At 40.5% G+C, this 18,239-nt stretch overlaps 1 protein-coding gene across 10 annotated transcripts in view; it reads left to right on the top strand.

Annotated features, from left to right (window-relative positions):
* Nucleotides 1-246: 246 nt before the first annotated feature.
* Nucleotides 247-18,239, top strand: part of CCAR1 (cell division cycle and apoptosis regulator 1) — a 41,547-nt gene continuing 23,554 nt past the window's right edge. For 7 of the 10 annotated variants that reach the window (XR_013922350.1, XM_080347743.1, XM_080347740.1 and 4 more), the window contains exons 1-15: nt 247-304; nt 1,097-1,215; nt 7,855-8,027; nt 8,621-8,665; nt 9,332-9,364; nt 10,302-10,495; nt 11,031-11,145; nt 11,229-11,421; nt 12,504-12,636; nt 12,967-13,128; nt 13,566-13,791; nt 15,068-15,181; nt 16,077-16,243; nt 16,956-17,166; nt 17,973-18,056. Coding sequence is in view for 9 of the 10 variants with exons in the window: in XM_080347743.1 (XP_080203869.1) it covers nt 1,143-1,215; nt 7,855-8,027; nt 8,621-8,665; nt 9,332-9,364; nt 10,302-10,495; nt 11,031-11,145; nt 11,229-11,421; nt 12,504-12,636; nt 12,967-13,128; nt 13,566-13,791; nt 15,068-15,181; nt 16,077-16,243; nt 16,956-17,166; nt 17,973-18,056 (1,923 nt within the window). In the remaining variant the exon portion in view is untranslated. The remainder of the gene's footprint in view (nt 305-1,096; nt 1,216-7,854; nt 8,028-8,620; nt 8,666-9,331; nt 9,365-10,301; nt 10,496-11,030; nt 11,146-11,228; nt 11,422-12,503; nt 12,637-12,966; nt 13,129-13,565; nt 13,792-15,067; nt 15,182-16,076; nt 16,244-16,955; nt 17,167-17,972; nt 18,057-18,239) is intronic. The other 3 variants (XM_080347739.1, XM_080347741.1, XM_080347744.1) reach the window with 3 other exon arrangements.

The raw sequence follows: 18,239 nt of genomic DNA, 5'->3' as shown, positions 1-18,239 counted from the left end.
AGGCTGAGGCCCCGCTGCAAGATGGCTGCGCCACCTGACCCGCCGCCTCCGCCAAGATGGCGCCGAGCCCCTCCCCCACCTGCAAGCCCCTCCGCACGCGGCAGCCCGGGCGCGCGCCCAACCGCCGCCCCGGCACCGCCCCGCGCCTGCGCGCTCGGACCCGTCGACCCCGTGCCGTCGCAGCGTGACGTCAGCAGCATGCGCCGCCGCCGGCCGCGGGGGCGGGCGCGCCTGCGCAGTGGAGCCGCGCTCGGTGCGGGAGGCGCGGAGGGGCCGGAGATGGCTCCGGCGAAGCGGCGCTCAGGTACCGGTGGCGGCGGCGGGAGGGGCCCGAGTGGGGCGCGGAGGCCGTGGCGACGCTGTCGGGGGTTGGGAGTGGGCCCGGTGGGCCCGCGCTCAGGCCCGTATTGTTGGCCGAGGGGGGGCAGGAGGAGGAGGAGGAGAAGAGGAGGGGCGGGCGGCAGCGGCCTCGCCGCGGCGGGGAGTGGGAAGGCGCCTTCTTCCCGCCTGGCCTGCCGCCGCGCCGGGGGAAGGGAAGGGCCGGCCCTCGCTGCCGCCTCGTGTCCTTTCTTCGTGCGGTGGGGCCAGGGTATGCAGCGGGTGTTGGCGGCTGCCCGCGAAAACAAACAAACAAAAAACAAACAAAAAAAAGGCTTCGTGGTGCTGAGGGGGTTAAAGCCGATTTACAAAAAGAATCGGGGAGGTGGGCCGTGAGCGGCCCAGCCGCGTTTAACCGCCCCGGGGCCGGGTGGGGACGCCGCCGTGGGGCCGCTGCCCGGGGAGAGAAATAGTAACGAAAAGTAAACACCTTTCGTTCTGCCGGGTCACCTTTCCCTTCGGCCGCCTTGGAAACTGGAGTATATCTTCGCATTTCGGTAGCTCTGGTCCCATTGTTCGGAAGGGCAGAGTGGAAATCGTGCCTCAGGAAAATATAATAACTTTCCTTGCAACTTTTTGCGTTTCCTTTTTCTGTTGCCCACGAGGTTTAGAGGTGTAAATATCATCTTAAAACACCTTTTTTTTTTTTTTTGACCCAGAATTAAAATAGCCTGATGATATGTGTTTCAAAGATTGTAGCTGCGCTTTATTTTACTAGATTGCAATTATAGAAGATAGACACCCAGGAGATTTTGCCTTTCGCCATGGCTCAGTTTGGAGGACAGAAGAATCCCCCTTGGGCTACTCAGTTTACAGCCACTGCAGTATCTCAGCCAGGTCAGTTTACATATCACTTCATGTTTGAACCCTGACATCTGGTAGATTTGGAGATTCCGTAGTTTGTTATGCAGTTAAGAGTGGCACCATGCTAACTAACTTATTTAAATCCTCATTAAATGGTTTAAGTTGGGAGTTTTTCACATGATGGAGACGTTAAAGATCGTTGCCTAATACTAGCTGTTGAGGTTGTGTATGTGTGTTTGTTTGTATGTTTGTTTTTCTCCAAGGGGTGATAAATAAAATCCCAGGTGAATTTTTTTTAAATTTTCTTGGCCAGTAAACAACATATCCATATTCTTATGTCCAAATATGTGTAAATCAAATTACCTTTCATCAAATTGCATTGCTCTAGGCTAAATGATAACAGCACTAATAAGGCATTACAGATTTTTTAAGTGCTGCCTGAGTTTCATTTCACGGGCAGCCTGAATCAGTGTTTACAGAGTATTTTACCTTTATTAATAGATTCAACATATTTCACATGGTGAAGAGATCTCTGAAATTTGTTACTTGGGTGGGGAGGGTGTTTATATTCTTTAATGCCAAGTTGGGACTTGAAGATCCCTATAACCAAAGGTATCACCCTGCCGATGATAGAGAAGTTCCTTTGATTTAGCTGGGAATCCTTGTTTAATTGCAGGCCAGTGTATTTGAAACCCTAGCCGTCTAGATTTTCATGTTTTGCATTGGTTTATAGTATAAAAGGTTTTGAGGTGAGAACGTGAAGCTTGCTATGTGGTGAATCTTGTTGCTTCCGTTTCCAGTTCTCTGATGCCTTTTTCTATTCTCGAATATAGTGTGTTTCCTAAATATTGTAGTTCTGTTGTCTGATTTGAAAACGCTTCAGCAAAGCTGTGGCACTTTGAGGATTCGAAGTGTCGAAATGTGAGTGCAGGCAGTAACCTTGTTGAAGAGATGTCTTTCTAAAGAGTTGTATGTTTTTTGCAGTTGTCCTTTGCCTCTTGCTCTAGTTTGATATGAAGTTAAATGACATAACTCCTTTGTTAGTGGTTTTACATCTGAGAGCTTAGTAAAAGTCGGGAGTGCTTGCCATGCTTTAGAGGTGTATGTCTGGGGTTTAAGAAAATAAAAAAGAAAAAATGTTTCTCCTGACTCCAGTTTTCTCTCCCGAAATGACTTCTCCATCCCCATTTTTTTCTGTGGGCACTTGTCCAATCTGAGTGTGTATCCTGGGGGAACCGCACCACATGTTTCACAATACTCCTGGTGTGCTTTTCCTTTTCCTCCCTGCCCGTTCAGTCCCACTCTACCTAAACTCTTGCTGTTCTTAACCAGCTGCCTACAAGTGTTTTTTCCCCCTGTTTCTGTGAATAGCTCGTGTTTCCCTTGTCCAAATGGCGCTACTTTCCTGTAAGAAATTGCTCTACAGCTGGAAAGGGTTGGCATTGGGAGCATGGGAGAGACAAACTTTGGTTCTTGTGTCTGGGTGGGTGATACCTCAGAGCAATCAAAGGATGGAGCATTCTTGATCCGTTGGTTGATGTGACATCGGTGGAAGACTGAGGGCCAGCCCAGTGTCCTGTTCCAGAGACATAAAACGTGCAGAAGGGGAGGAGCCGCAGCCATCTTAGAGCTTGATGAGCTGGGACCAGAGGGGGCCCCTGGAGTCGAGGACAGTGGAGCAAGGGCACTAGAAGCACACACAGCTTCTCATGCATTTTCCTATTCCTGTGACTCTGCCTCTGATTAGCCTGCTTCTGGGCCTCCTTAAATTAAATGAAGTGCAAGATTTTAACTGGGATAGGACTAGTTAGTGTCAGTTGCTGTGAGAGGTTTTTCACATGCTCAGTGAGGACAGTATTTCCAGCGATCTGATCCAGCAGCACCTGACTCAAACATGAGAGCCATTAAAGACTAGCCTTTGCTTGTGCTTCTGCCTTCTTTTTCCCCCAGCTTTATATGCTGAGGATAACATCATATGGTCTGGAATATTCCTTTGGTCACTTGGGGTCAGCTGTGTCCCCTCCCCAGCTCTTGTGCACCCCCAGTCTGCTTGCTGGTGGAGTGGTGTGAGGGGAAGAAAAGGCTCAACAACAACTGAAATATCGCCGTTACATCAACACTGTTTCCAGCACAAATCTGAAATGTGGCCCCTTATTAGCTACTGGGAAAATTAACTTTATCCCAGCCAAAACCAGCATAGCTGTGTACATTGTCCCCGGATTTTTTTTTTTTATTGGCAGTGCTGGTTTATAAAACAGAGCACAGGAAAGTTCTTTTGCAAAGTATGCAGCGCTCTTTGGCCCTGCGGATTGCTGAGGAACCGTGTATACTGTTGAGTAGTTGCCTTTTGTGCACTTCTCAACACGAAGCTCTGACTGTCCAGCCAGGTTACTTGCCTGACAGAGATGCTGTCAGTGCTTAGGCATGCTGACCAGCGTGTCCTGTTTCTCAGTTGTGGCTGCACTTGAGAGGTTGTGCAGATTGGCTGACCCTTGGGAATTTCAGTGTTCCCAAACTGATTATATTTTCAGAGGATTGGCCAAAAGTGTTAAATCTGTTTATGCATGCCAGCTGTTTTTTATCCAAGTGTCAGGTTCCTTCTCCAAAGCATCAAGGTGCTTGGGTGTAGGGAAAAGAGATCTTGATTTTTATAACACAAGAAACATGATATATAGCTTTCTCCTAAGCTGTAGACAAAAGTGGTGAGTGATGGTGTTATAAACCCAACTTGATAATTGCAAAAAGGTCATTTCATGAGAGTATTTTTGCTTTGCTGACTTGGGTGCTGTCTTGGCCATCTGTGGTGAAGAAGAACCTAGATGAGTCAAGGCTCTTAATTGTTAAGGTGTGACACCCTATGGTAGTTATAGAGTGACATGCTGTGTAATGAAGGGCTCCTGGGATCCCTTTGGGATAGCTTACTTAATTACTGTCTATGCCTCTGCTATTAGAAGAGAGATGGGTAATTCCAGGTGCCAGCAAAGATCTCTGTGTGAAGAGAGACTCCTGCTTGTAACACAGTGAATTTACTTCTCCTTGTCTCGTGGTTTTGCGCATCACATGACTAAAAACAGTATAAAGTCTCTGCTATGCTGGTTAAGCAGTGCTAGGGCATAAATTAAATCGTGCATACTACAGAAAACTGAAGTTTAAAAAAACTAAAAACTATAAAATCCCTAGATAGCACAGATTGCTTTTTGCAAGTACTCTTTGTACTTTTAACTTTCCTAATGATGTGCAAGTTCCTAAAATGCCTGAAAAGGACAATACCCTCCTATTCTCTCAGCTAATAATTTTTGAAATGTCTTTGGTTTGTATTTCAGCGCTTGGCATATGCTATTCTCAGGGTGAAGATTTCTGGTTGCATAGTGATGTGCATTTTTATGTAACTGTAGTCAGTCCTGGCTATGCTGTGTTCTGTTGTCTTTGCTGTTTCAAGTCTTCATTGCATTACAGTGTAGAACAATACACCTGATGAAAGCAAAAGTGCCTGAAGTTCATTATCTTGTTATTGCTGGTGGACCCTGTGAGGTGTCTGAAGAAAATCTGTGAGAATAGGCCAAGCATGTAGGTGGATCTCGAAGCCACAAAGAAATAGTAGCTGATACACAGTTTGCTGGCTTGCTTTGAACGGATGTCCTGTGATAAATACCCTCAGCCTAGTTTCTATTGTGTGCCTATTAAAAGGAATTATTTTTGGAGTAGGTTGTATGGAATTTATATTGCAAGTGTGTTAAGCTTGAAGAAACTTAAACCCAAGGACCCAAACCCAAAAACTCTGACAGCTGTGAAAAGTGTCCGAAGCCATGGATAAGGGTGCACCTTTACTGTAATCCTAATAAATCTGCATCGCTTACCAATGAGATATATGTAGCTATATACTTTGAAGATGTTTCCCTGATCTTAAAGGTTCTCTGGAGTTTAGAAGCAGCAAGACAGAATACGAAATACTGTCTTTTTGTTTGCTACAACAGACGTTTCTGTTACCTAGAAAGATGCTTGAGCTGCAGCCTAGGACTTCAGTTTCTACCCAGCCCCTTTCAGATGGACGTGCCATGCAGTATTCGATGCGAGTGGAAGCTGTTTAGACTGCGTTTGAAGGAAGGCATCACCATGACTCTGCTTAGGGAGATAATTACAAATCCTGAAAAGCTGTTTGTCACTGCAGATGTTGTTGCCAGTACTAATAATATGGCAGTCGCATGTCAGTTCTGCTCAGTCTGTGATTCATTCTCTCTCTTGTTTTTCTGTGTGATTATTTTTTTTTTTTCAGTAGTAATGCAGATGCAATTGCCTGTTTAATCTGAGCCTGTTTGACTAAGATGAATACATAGATGAAAGGTAGTCAAATTAAACTCCTGGAATACTTCAGGGCAAATCAGTAGAAACAAGATACAGATTTGAAAAACATGTTACTGCAGGTGTTAGCCTGCAAGGGGATCTCAGTGGTCTTTTGTCCTTGTACTTTGTTAGTAAGTTGATCTGCAGTGTTGTATATGATGTGATACCCGGTTAATATTAAATGCTCATACAGTGGTGGTAGAGGTGGCAAAAAACCTTTTTTTCTTTTTTTAATGGACAAAATAAGAGTCTTAGGGTGGGCTGGGAATTGTTTGAGATAATTGTGGGTTATACTGGCAGGGAAATTGTCATAGTGGAAACTAAAGAGCGGAATAACCCCAAGATCTGGTTTTGGCGGCAAGCATGTTAATATTTTTCTGAGTATCTTTGGTACAAAAAGTAGGAAGCAACTTGTGAAACTTGTTTGATGACACTTCCCAGCTCCATCCCCTGTGTTGGTACAACGTTAGAATAGAACATCAGGCTGAACGACAATAGCAAGTGTAGTCAAACAGATTTAACACTAACAGCATGAAGGGAGTTTATACCCTACTAGGAATTTCTGATCAGCATGTGGACATAAGAGGAGAAGCATTATTGCATTGGTTATTTGACTTTTGTGAGTCAGCAAAGCAGTGCAGCCAAGAAGAGCTGAAGTTGTCCCAGGATGCAGCAGCAAAGGATTTTCATTAGTTGTAAAGGTCTGTTGAAGGTCTGTTATTTGAGGTTCCAGATGATCGCATGCTTCTGGATGGTCAAAAAACCACATTCAGATTGGAGCTGATGGAGAGACAAGAGGTAAGAAGATCAAGAGAACATATGGCCTGTTACAGGAGAAGCCTTGGATTTTAACTGCTTGGCTTCTAAATAAACCTGAATTTGGCAATTTTTAAAAGTCACATAATACTGGAAATACTGCGGTTTTGCTGTACTATAGGTTGCTTGATTTCACTATTTAAATGTAATGTTTCATTCTAAATTTGCAAGATGACCAGTGCCATCAAGTTGTTTTCTGAAGATTGTACTTTGCTGGAAAGAACAGCGTGATAGCGGGGATTACCTCAGTCAGGATCTGTTGAGGTGGTTACAGCATTTTTGTGTGTTCTGTGGTGATGATCACCAACTACAAGCAATCTCTTACTTCATCCTTGGGTCAGGAATGACAACTTCATTTTGGATCGGTAAGAGTGGTGTGGAGCACAAACTCTGCAGGAGGAACACTGTAATCTGTTCATTTCATTTCATTGTGTGTCTAACAGATTTGGAAGAGAAAGGAACCGTGTTCAATTTGGATGTTCTTCAGTTCTGAAGGTGGCTGGCTGACCTGTTTTTGCTGGCAGTTGTTTCTCTTTGGCTTTATTTAAACATGTGGACTAGACTGATAGCTTGATGAAGTGGTATTTGATCATGCAGGTGCAGATAACTTTAAAAAAACAAAACAGCAAAAGAACTCCTGCTAAAGAGGGAGCAGTTTTTCACTCAGATTTGCATTATTCAGGGCTTTTTGTCCCTAAAAGTTCCATCTATAAGGCTTAAGCATACCTCATTTGGAAGTATCTCATACATAAGAAGTATAGCATATGGATAGCTGCTCCTCGTGTTTTGTGTCATCTTCTGCAGTGAAGTAAAAGCTGATATGACAAAAAATAAGCTAATTTTTCCTTCTAGGCAGTTTGAGTCTGGGCAGCACAAACCTTTCCTAGTAAGTGGTGGAGAGAGCTTGACTTGGTCCCCTTATACGTGAGGATGGATTAAACTCCCTGTTGTTATGAGGCTGTTCCTTCTCTACCAGCCCCCACATCTACAAAATCCAGCTCACCTGGGGACAAAGACAGTACTGAGTGAAGCGAAGCCTTGTGCATTTTCAGTGGGCATGTTCCATAAGCCTCTGTTTCATAGCTGCTATTACAGTAAAGATTTATCTTGTCCTCAGAGAGAATGAAATGTATTAATTAATTTACAGAACAGAGCAACAGTTTTCATCTGGCTCATCCAAAACCTGAAATACGTTCCAGAAAGGATGTAGTGTGTGAATGTGTTGAGGGTGGGTGTGGATGGGGATGACAACTATTAGAGCTATAAAATCATGAGCAGCTTGAGGGAAGGAAACGAAATCGTCTCTGTGCCTCTCCTGTGGTGTACAATTTGTAAATAAATTCAGAAGCGAGGTGTGATCCTTTATCTTGAATTTATATTGAATTTTGCATTTGATTTATCTACTGCGTGAGCTTCTCTCAGGAGTGCAGCATCACATGCTGTGTCTAGTGTAACTCTCAGAAACCCCAGCCGTTTCAAGTTGTTTGTAGTTCTTATTGTGTGTTTTCTTTCCAGCTGCTCTTGGTGTGCAGCAGCCATCACTGCTGGGAGCGTCTCCCACGATCTACACGCAGCAGACGGCGCTGGCAGCTGCTGGCCTCACCACACAAACACCCACCAACTACCAGCTCTCGCAGTCGGCTGCCTTACAGCAGCAAGCTGCTGCTGCGGCCGCTGCCTTACAGCAGGTAAAGAAAAAGGAACGGTTGCTGTCGACCGTAGGACCTTTAAGAATGTAAAACGGTGGCATTGTAAAGCTGAAGTATCCAAGAGAAAAGCAGAATGGGAAATGGTGGAGGTTGCAGTACAAACCTGTTTAAAAAATAGTGGGATTTTAGGCCTGCAGCTGTCAATAGTTCTATTAATCTGTGAAGGTGGGAATTTTGGCTACGGAGGGGCTGACTATTGGTGGTGGAAAGCCTCCTGGGAAAAGCAGTTTTACTGCAGCTAAGCTGAGAATCTCAAGTGTCTTCCATCACTATATGTGTCCTTAATGGCATTTTTGTACAATTTCATACTGTACCCTAGCTACTGTAGAAGCATCAGGCCTAACAAAAATTGCTGATTTTAGCTAGCAAGAGTACATCAGAGTTCGCTCTAAAGGCTAAGAATATTTGTTATGAAAGTAATATATGTTGAAACTACTAGTTATGTTTTGTATTAGAATTGTTAAATGTGAATCATTTCTGTCTAAAACTTGCTTAGCAGATATCTTGTATTTGGTATTATTGAGGTAATAATACTTCCTGTTTATGAAATATTTTGCTTTTATCTGTTTCAGCAATATTCACAACCTCAGCAGACTCTCTATAGTGTACAGCAACAGGTTTGTCTGATTCTTACTGTGTACATCACAATTAACTTTAAAAATAATGTTGGTTGTGTGTCTTGTAGGATTTGTCTTTGAAATCATCCTTGTATGGGAAGTTGTTAAAGAAACGAAATAATATTTTTTGTAGCGAGAGCTTGAACTTCATGAACTTGGAAAGACGTATCCAGAATGAAAGCCTGCCTACCTTCATGGAAAAAATAGATTTAGAAATATATACTGTTCCATGTGTACATGATTCCTATTAAACTTTGCTCTAAACAGAGCTGTGTATGTTAACTGCTGCAAAGACGCTGTCCAAAAAAAGTTCCCTTTTAAATTTTTTTGTGGTCTTTGAACGTACCAGGATTTTGAAAAAGAATAAAAGGACAGGGAAATTACAGGCCTAACCTTCTCCAGCTGCCCAAACTTGTTTTGGTATTGCTATTAACTTTCAGTTACAAAAACTCCAGCATTTCTGCTTACTGAATAAACATGGATTATACAATTTAAAATGAAGCACATGAACACAGTTTTATGCATATACAAACTGCTGAAATGACCAAACCCCAAAGGACTACTAATTGACTCAGATTAAGCAAATCTCTTACTTGTGAAGAGGAGGTAAAATTGTACAATTTCCTTAAGCAAATAAAATTAATTTATAACTTTATTTATTTTAAGTTGCAGCAACCTCAGCAGACCCTTTTAACTCAGGTTAGTTTGGTTTTATTGTTTGGTCTTCATCCCCAAACACAGATAATGCAAGAGTGCAGATTTGTGACATCTTGGGTATTTTAATCTGTAAAATGAACTAATATGTATGGACATAGTAGTACAGGTTTATTTTATCCAGATGTTAAAATATGCGTAGCCTTGGTTTCAAAAATTAATGGCAACCACTTTTCCTTAATCTTGAAGGGGATATTTGTTTTGATTACATTCTGATTTTTTTTGGCACTTGAACTTCAGGTGTTCACCTAATTTGCAATAACAAACTTTGAACAGGAATTTAACTTTCCGTGCTAACAATATTGCAGTATGTGTATAGAGAAGTTTAAAAAGAACGCTGCTGAGCTTGACAGATTTAAAACATGCAGCCATTTAACACACACTTAAGTTTTTCTAGGTATGATTTCACTTAACCTTTTAAACTTGCTTTAAAAGAAAAGGTAAAAATAGGTTACTTAATTTCATTATCTTACTGTGTTCCGCTTTTGTAAGAAGGCAAGCACATGAATTGTTGTGTTAAGGAAGGATTCATGTTGGCCTCAACCTTTACTGATTTCCAGCAGTCCAGTTGGATTATAAATGGAGAATAACCTTTAGGTGTGTATTCCCAGCAAAGTTAGGAAGTTGTCTCCTCTTCAGGCCCCCTTTGTAACACAGTCTTTGGGTTTTTTTTCCTAGTCAACGTGTGTATTATGGGGAAGTTGACTTTTTAAAATAAAAGGATAAACAAAGACAGTATTCATTAAAAGTAGGAAAGAATTAATAAACAAACAAAAACAACTCACAAAACCAAAAAGCAACTTCCACATTCTGAAAATCTTCGTTCAGAATAATCACTTTAGAGACATTTTAAGCTACATGAGTAAAGGAGCTGCTCCTTGTAGGTATGTCAGATTGATAGTTTGCTTTATTTTGCTTACAGCCAGCTGTTGCGCTACCTACCAGTCTTAGCCTCTCTACTCCTCAGCCGGCAGCCCAGATAACTGTTTCTTATCCGGCACCCCGATCAAGTCAACAGCAAACCCAGCCTCAAAAGCAGCGGGTCTTCACTGGTGTGGTTACTAAGCTACACGACACATTTGGTTTTGTGGATGAAGATGTCTTCTTTCAACTTAGGTAAGATATAAATACTTGCCTGCAGATGTGCTCTGTGGCGCCCTCACTAAATAAAAAGTTTAGATTATTACATTCTAATTCTGTCACTCCATTGATAGTGCCCGCAGTTAGTATGTTTTTTCTGTCAACGTGAAGTCAGATGGTCAAATAAGTTAATAGACACTAGATCTAAGTTTGCTTATGTGGATTTTTGAGTTTTCTTAATGCAGAGCCCAAAGGTGGGAGACTCAGAAGGTATTAAGCTGCTTATAATATGAAAATGCAGAATTTGTGGATGATTAAATGCATATAACTTATATCTGCCTATCTTAACTCAGTACTGTTCAGGGACCTTCTGGTTTTGGAACAAAGACAAGAATTAAGTTCTTGTGCATACTCCAAGCTGAAGCAGATAGCACCTTCACTGAATTTGGGAGTAGATGGTGTTCCTATAAGCATTTTTAAAATGAACTTTATTGACTTTCTCTGAACTTTAACTTGCAAATGTACAACTAGCTGAATAAGACTAACAAGACATTTTCTGTAATGCTTGCAGCGCTGTTAAAGGAAAGACACCTCAAGTGGGTGACAGAGTTTTGGTAGAAGCTACTTACAATCCTAATATGCCATTCAAATGGAATGCACAGAGGATCCAGACACTTCCAAACCAGGTATGTGAGGTTACCCAGCGTACCTTGCACTGACTGCTACTGGTTCATGCTTGCTCACAACTCCTTTTGTCTCCTGCTGTCAGAACCAGGCGCAAGCTCAGCCACTGCTGAAGACACCCCCGGCAGTTCTCCAGCCCATGGGGCAGCAGGCTGCGTTCGGTGTTCAGGCGCAGCCGCAGCCACAGTCCCTGCTGCAGGCACAAATATCGGCAGCTTCCATCACACCTTTGCTTCAGACGCAGCCTCAGCCGCTGCTACAGCAGCCGCAGCAGAAAGGTGCTCCTTCTTTGTAGTCCTTCTGGTGCTTAGGGTGTGATTGCTATTTTGTTGTTGTTGTTAGTCAGAAGACTGAAGTAAGAGTTGAAATAATATGGAAAGGACCTTAGTTCAAAAAATCCCCATGGACTTCTGTTCATATTAAGATTTCATAATCTGAAAGCAGATTCAATGTAGTTTTTATTCTGACACTTTTCACAAACAGGTTGGGGAGTTGAAACTATTAGTGGCAGTGTTGGTCTTTAGCATCTTCTGGAGTGTTCAACAAGATCAGGTTTCACAAAGTTGTAGTGTTAAAACTATTTATATATTTGTGTTTTATTTCAGTTACTCAAGTTGTCATTTGAGAGAAACACTGCCAAGCATGGCACATCTAAAACAAAGGTTGTTGTGGGGTCACTTGAACTTTGAGTTGCTGAAAAATCAGTAACAGAATTGATAATATAATAAGATAAAATTAAGACTTGTCTTACCCACAGTAAAAGCAAGGGGAAAGGATCTGAACCTATCCTAAGCATTTATCCAAAACAGTTCTGCATATGACATTCTATATAGTCCTAGTTGTTCATTAGCATTTAGTAATGTTTGCTCCATTTACCATCAGTTGGTTAAATGTCTTGAGGTAGTGAAAGTATATCCTGGGGAATTGATGCAGCAGTATAATGAATTGATTTAAATATAATTTCTCAGGAATCTAATTGTTTTTATGTATTAATAAGTAACCTCAAAAAAAAGTTTCAGGTTTTCTTTAATTCAGTGAGTAGTTAGTGTATCTATCTTAAATAACTTTTGCAAGGTAAGGGCTAGGTATAGACTGCAATAGCTTCTGTGTGCTTAGATGATATTAAATTGCCTCTTAACATGCTTTTAAACTAATTTCACTTAATATATTCTCAGTTTGCATCAGTGAGGAAAACCATAGGACTCTTGAGTTTCTTGGGTGGATGTTTTTAATAAATATATATATTTGACTCTAGAGTTAGTTAACAAAATGTACACAAGTGGAACAACTGTGAAGCAGCAATGTTTGTGAAGTGTAGTTGTGCCTGACTGTGTATTGATCTTCTAAATTTTTGTTTCAGGTGGTTTGTTACAGCCCCCTGTTCGTCTAGTTTCACAGCCTCAACCAGCTCGAAGATTAGACCCACCCTCCAGGTTTTCTGGGAGGAATGACAGAGGAGGAGACCCCATGCCAAACCGAAAAGATGACAGGAGGTGTGTTGTAGAGGACTAGACTATAATCAAAGCATTCTGTAAAGATTTGTCTTCAAACAGCTGAGCTTCTTGCTCCACAGTGAGTCAGTGATACACAGAAGTGGCTTTACTGTTAGATGTTAGCAAAGAGTTCTTGCCTGTTTGAAATGAATTGCACAATCAGTCTCTCTTGTAAAGAAACAGAGTGTGAGGAACTTCTCTCCTTTTTGTGAATCATCTTGGACATATCTAGCTTCTGTTGTGCTAGAAACCATTTTGTGTTACCAGCATGCAAAAATATGTGTGTCTTGTATGCGTTTTGTGTTTTTTTTTTTTTTTTTTTTTTTGAAGTCGTGAAAGAGAACGAGAGAGACGAAGGTCCCGGGAAAGATCACCCCAGAGAAAACGCTCCAGAGAGAGATCACCTAGACGAGAGAGGGAGAGGTCACCCCGAAGACCACGGCGCGTTGTTCCTCGTTACACGGTTCAGTTTTCTAAGTTTTCGTTGGACTGGTATGTTTATAGTGCCAGATGTTTGCCTACATCTCACTTTAATCGTGGGCACAGATTACTGTGAGCTGTGCCAGCATGTGTGTAGTGAGTGTTAAATGATGATCTTAACTTCGAAGGAAGATCAAATATGACTGAGAACCTTGTATGATAAACTTTTTCTAGGTTCTTTGTTGGTGTTGAATGCTATTACAAAATACCTTTATAATCCTGTTTAATAAATAGTCCCTAATACACAGACACCTGAATTGGAAGAGTGTTTATTAGTCACTCTAACTTCAGTCCATGACACCCTAATTTGTATATATTGCTCTTTAAATTTTATATGTATAGTATTAAGTATACAGTGGTTGTATTTCCAATTAATATACCTTTTAATTATGTGCTTTATTAATGGTACTTTTATTGCTGTATCTTTCAAATAATGTTGTTTATTTCAGCCGTAGCTGTGATATGATGGAGCTGAGGAGACGTTACCAGAACTTGTATATCCCAAGCGATTTCTTTGATGCTCAGTTCACATGGGTGGATGCTTTTCCTATGTCTAGACCATTTCAGCTGGGAAACTACTGTAATTTCTACGTAATGCATAGAGAAGTAGATCCTATAGATAAAAACGCTGCTGTCCTTGATCCACCTGATGCTGATCACCTATACAGTGCAAAGGTTTGTATGGGTTTCCAGTATTATGATGATTCTTTTCAATTTTTTTTTAACCAGTACGGTGAAAAAATGAGTATAACTGAACTGAAAAAACGGTACAGTGATTTGAGCAAAACCCAGCATTTTAAACTTTACTGAAAAGAGCTATGTAGAGCCTGAAGAATCATTACTAAGATTCAGTTTGATTTTCTGTTACTGTTGCTGTCCTAAATCTTGTTTTTACTGAGATCTCTTCCATTCTCTGCCCCTGGCTACACTAATGTGGTTATAGGAAAGGCAGCCAGCTCCTTCGGCAGTTCACTCTGAATAGTTAATGGAGCCCTCTTTTTTTTTCCCCACTTCAGGTGTCCTTTCTGTGCAGTTTGTGCTCTTCTATTTAGCAATATTTCTTTTCTTTCACATTCATATCAATATTATTTTGTTGAAGGAAATTGAACATATTGGGATTTTCTGACTGCCAAAAAATGCTGCATCAAGGGCTGAAATGATATATAAAAGACCTCGGTGTCAAAACATCTTCCTAAAACCTGTTCCGTTTGAAAGCTCTATCATTAAAATAGGTTGAAATTTCAAGGTCAGTCTGTTTGATTAATAGAAGTGTTTAAAGACAGGTTTAGAAATAAAACTGCCTTTAACCCCCGTATTTCTGAAAGACTTAACTTTGCACGTCTTCTGCGTATAAAAACTGTGAAGCCTTGGCTCACTTATCAGACAGGCTGTTTTTTTCAGTCTATTGATGCAGAGCAATAGTTCTCTTTCAGAATGTTGAGCTTCAAAATATATTCAGTAACTGAGGAATTGTATCCTGTTTCATAATATTAACCTGTTCAGGATATAAAGCAACCTTGTTAGATTTGACTGGGCTAACGGGATGCTGCGAGGATGCAGGTGAATGTGTTGGTCAGTTCTCTAGTGATTGTGACAAAATGGAAGGAGTCGGTTACTGAAACTATAAATGTACTGAGTGTGCTTCTTGGTATAGAGTATTTGGCATATAGTGGTAATGGGCAAAGCATGTTGGTTTTTGTATACTTTCAGTTTATTTTGTGGTTTGGTTTTTTGGTTGTTCTTTTTTTTTTTTTTTAAATACAATCACACATAGCATCCATTTGAGGTAGAGGGAAATTGGTCCTTGGCAGACACTTTAACACTCTGTTCTACCATTTTGTTTTACCTTGTGATTTTTTTGGTGACATTAAGGAAAAAGAACTGGCATGTCTGTGTTTGTGAGTTGTGGACATTGTTTACCTTCACAAGCCTGATCTGACTTGCACAACAGGTGATGCTGATGGCTAGTCCTAGCATGGAAGATCTCTATCACAAGTCATGCGCTCTGGCTGAAGATCCCCAGGAGCTTCGTGATGGATTTCAGCATCCTGCTAGACTTGTAAAGGTAAATATGCTTCAGTGCCAGACACTTTTGGCAATAAAGGTTGGTTATAGAGCTTTGAAATGTCTTGATAAGGGAGGAGTTTGTAGGCAGCTAAGTGATGGCTTCATTTTTCCTCTGAAAAGACCTAGTTTATATGTCCATTCTTTTTCCAGTTTATAGGACCTCCATCTTCACTGCTTTCATATTTACTGCTTTATTCAACTTAATCAAACTCAAACAATAGATGTTTGGAGAAATCTATATTAATTATACAATTAACTTTGTTGGCCTTTTTTTACAAGCACTTAGACCCTTTTTTTTAAGGGCTCAGCTATGAAGAGAATGCAAATGAAGAAACAGTTAAGTTACCATTGTATTAAGTAAAATTTAACTATTGTTAAACTGAACAGCCTCTAAGTGCTATGGTGTTTCAGGACAGCACAGACTTGTTTTGCAATTAAACTCCATCATCTTAAAGCACATGGAGGGGTACTTGAGTTTATAAATATAATGTTCTTGTGGTCTTCTGTTTCGTAGCTTTGCTTTATCACTTTTAAGCAGGAAGGTCTATAAATGTGTATGGGAGTTAAGACACTATGTAAATTGTTATCTGTTTGTCTTTTGTGTTAGAAAATTTTAATTGCAAAGGAACAAGCCTATACCAATAAAGAAACCTGATGGAAAGTCTTGCAAACAAGAATGAGTGATGATGTTTTAAACCTATTCCATTTCTGAAATCCTCTGTGGAAGAAAATAACTGAACTCTTTCTTGACTGACTTTCATTTTCAGATTTTGAAATAATGTGACAATTTACTCACAGATTTCAGTCTGTGTGCTATGAAATATTCTTTGTGCTTTGGGAAAATGACTCTTTACCCCTAGTAAGGGAACATTCAGAAGACTCTTTTTGTCTAGTTTTTAGTGGGTATGAAAGGCAAAGATGAAGCTATGGCTATTGGAGGACACTGGTCCCCATCACTGGATGGACCTGATCCAGAAAAGGACCCTTCTGTGCTGATAAAGACGGCTATTCGTTGTTGCAAGGCTCTTACAGGGATTGACTTAAGTGTGTGCACACAATGGTAAGTACTGTACTGCAAGGCAAAGTACACTATAGAAATACTTGTCTGTTTCCAGAAGTTTTTTAAAACAAAAAAGATGGAAAATCTTTGTCAGCTGCTCTTGGTAGTGCAGGTAAACTCCTCAAAGGGTGTTCTGTTCTGTAATAAGCTTGATTGGTGCCAACTGTGCTGAATACTGCATTAAGAACTAATTAAAAATTCTGGATTTATTTTGACATGTTATGCTGTAATTTTTTTAATGAATGTGTGTTGAAAATATTTTTCATTTTGTGCATAGCTGGAGAAGATCGTCAAGAGAACTTCATTTCATTGTTCTTTTGTTATAAATAAATAGCCGTTCATTATATAGCCATATTTTCTCTTGATGAGTTTTTGTCCTGTGTTAGCACTCATTGCAGTTTTACTAATACAAGGAAAGCCCATTGTATGCTGCATTTAAAGTGCTTCAGCAAATTTTGTTTGCATATTAAACTTATGTGTGCTAACCAACAAGTTAAATAAAAAAATTTTGTTGGTTTTCTTCCTTATTCAGTTGTGATACCTTTTTACAAATGTTCCAAAAGAGAAAATATGGCTTCCATAATTTTTTTCTTTAGACAAACCTCAAGGTCTTGCAGCAAAATTTCTTTACTTGATGTGCTACAAGTGATCTAGGCTCTTTAAAAATGTGTTGTAGAATTTTTTTTCCAACATGCTTCTTCCCTTGCAACAGGTACCGTTTTGCAGAGATTCGCTACCATCGCCCTGAGGAGACCCACAAGGGGCGTACAGTTCCAGCTCATGTGGAGACAGTGGTTTTATTTTTCCCGGATGTTTGGCATTGCCTTCCCACCCGCTCAGAGTGGGAAACCCTCTCCCGAGGATACAAGCAGCAGCTGGTCGAGAAGCTTCAGGGTGAACGCAAGGAGGCTGATGGAGAACAGGCACTGAACGCTAATCCCTTTTTCTATTTCTGCTTCTCACAGGCACAGGAACACAGGCACAAAATGCACACCACATACTACACAACATACATACACAGGAGGAACATAACTGGTAACAATGACTGGTAAACCAGCTTTCAGCAGTGTAGCGAATGTTGGTTTTTATTTTTATTTCAGCTAGTTCGCTAACTTTAAATGTGTATGCTGATATCGCAGATGGAATTAAAATGTGCTTATGATGCGCAGAAAATTTTTTATCATAGATATAGTTGCTGGAATCTGGGACCAGTTGTTGAGTGAGATGCAGTTTATGAATAGCTGTCTTTAAACATTTTGCCATTTTCTAAAATTTCTAAATTCTCTCTTGTGGCCAGTTCTAATTGTGATATTTGAAACTATACAAACACTAGTCTGAAACATCTGAATTTCAGGCCATGTGGCTGATCAGCATCTTGGAATAAGGGAAGGTCTGACTGAACAAAGAGTAATTTTTGGGATTTAAAATCTGGGGGAAGATCACACACTGTGTGGTTAATGGAGACCAGCAGTGTCTGTGTAACCCCAATATTCTTTGTGGTGTTGCTTATCACCCTTTTGTGTTCCACAGATCTGGCTTGTATTGGCTGAGTGGCACTGTGATCATTTACAAAGTGGTAGAATGTGTGTGTGAACTTGTCTAAATAATAACTTTAGGAGAAGACTATCTGAAACAGTTGTGACCTTGCACAGATCAGCAACAGAATTTAAAAAATAACTGAAATGCTTTCAGGCTTTCTGAATGATAATTTCTAAATTTAATTTGTCAGGATGAAGAGGAAAAGGATGATGGGGAAGCGAAAGAGATATCTACACCTACGCATTGGTCTAAACTGGATCCAAAAACAATGAAGGTAACTAACAATTTTCTTAAAATTTGGTTCTGTTGTATGTTTTCATTTTTAAGGCATGACCCAAAATATCGCTGTATATTCCCTTAACTGAGAAAAAAACCCTTCAGTAGTGTTTTATCTTTCTTGTGGATTTTATAGGTATTAGATGTGATATCACAGTATGCAAGTGTGGCTCCTGATTTT

Source organism: Nesoenas mayeri (assembly GCF_963082525.1).
Source record: "Nesoenas mayeri genome assembly, chromosome: 7".
Taxonomy (NCBI): domain Eukaryota; kingdom Metazoa; phylum Chordata; class Aves; order Columbiformes; family Columbidae; genus Nesoenas; species Nesoenas mayeri.
This window is presented reverse-complemented; position numbering and strand designations above follow the sequence as displayed.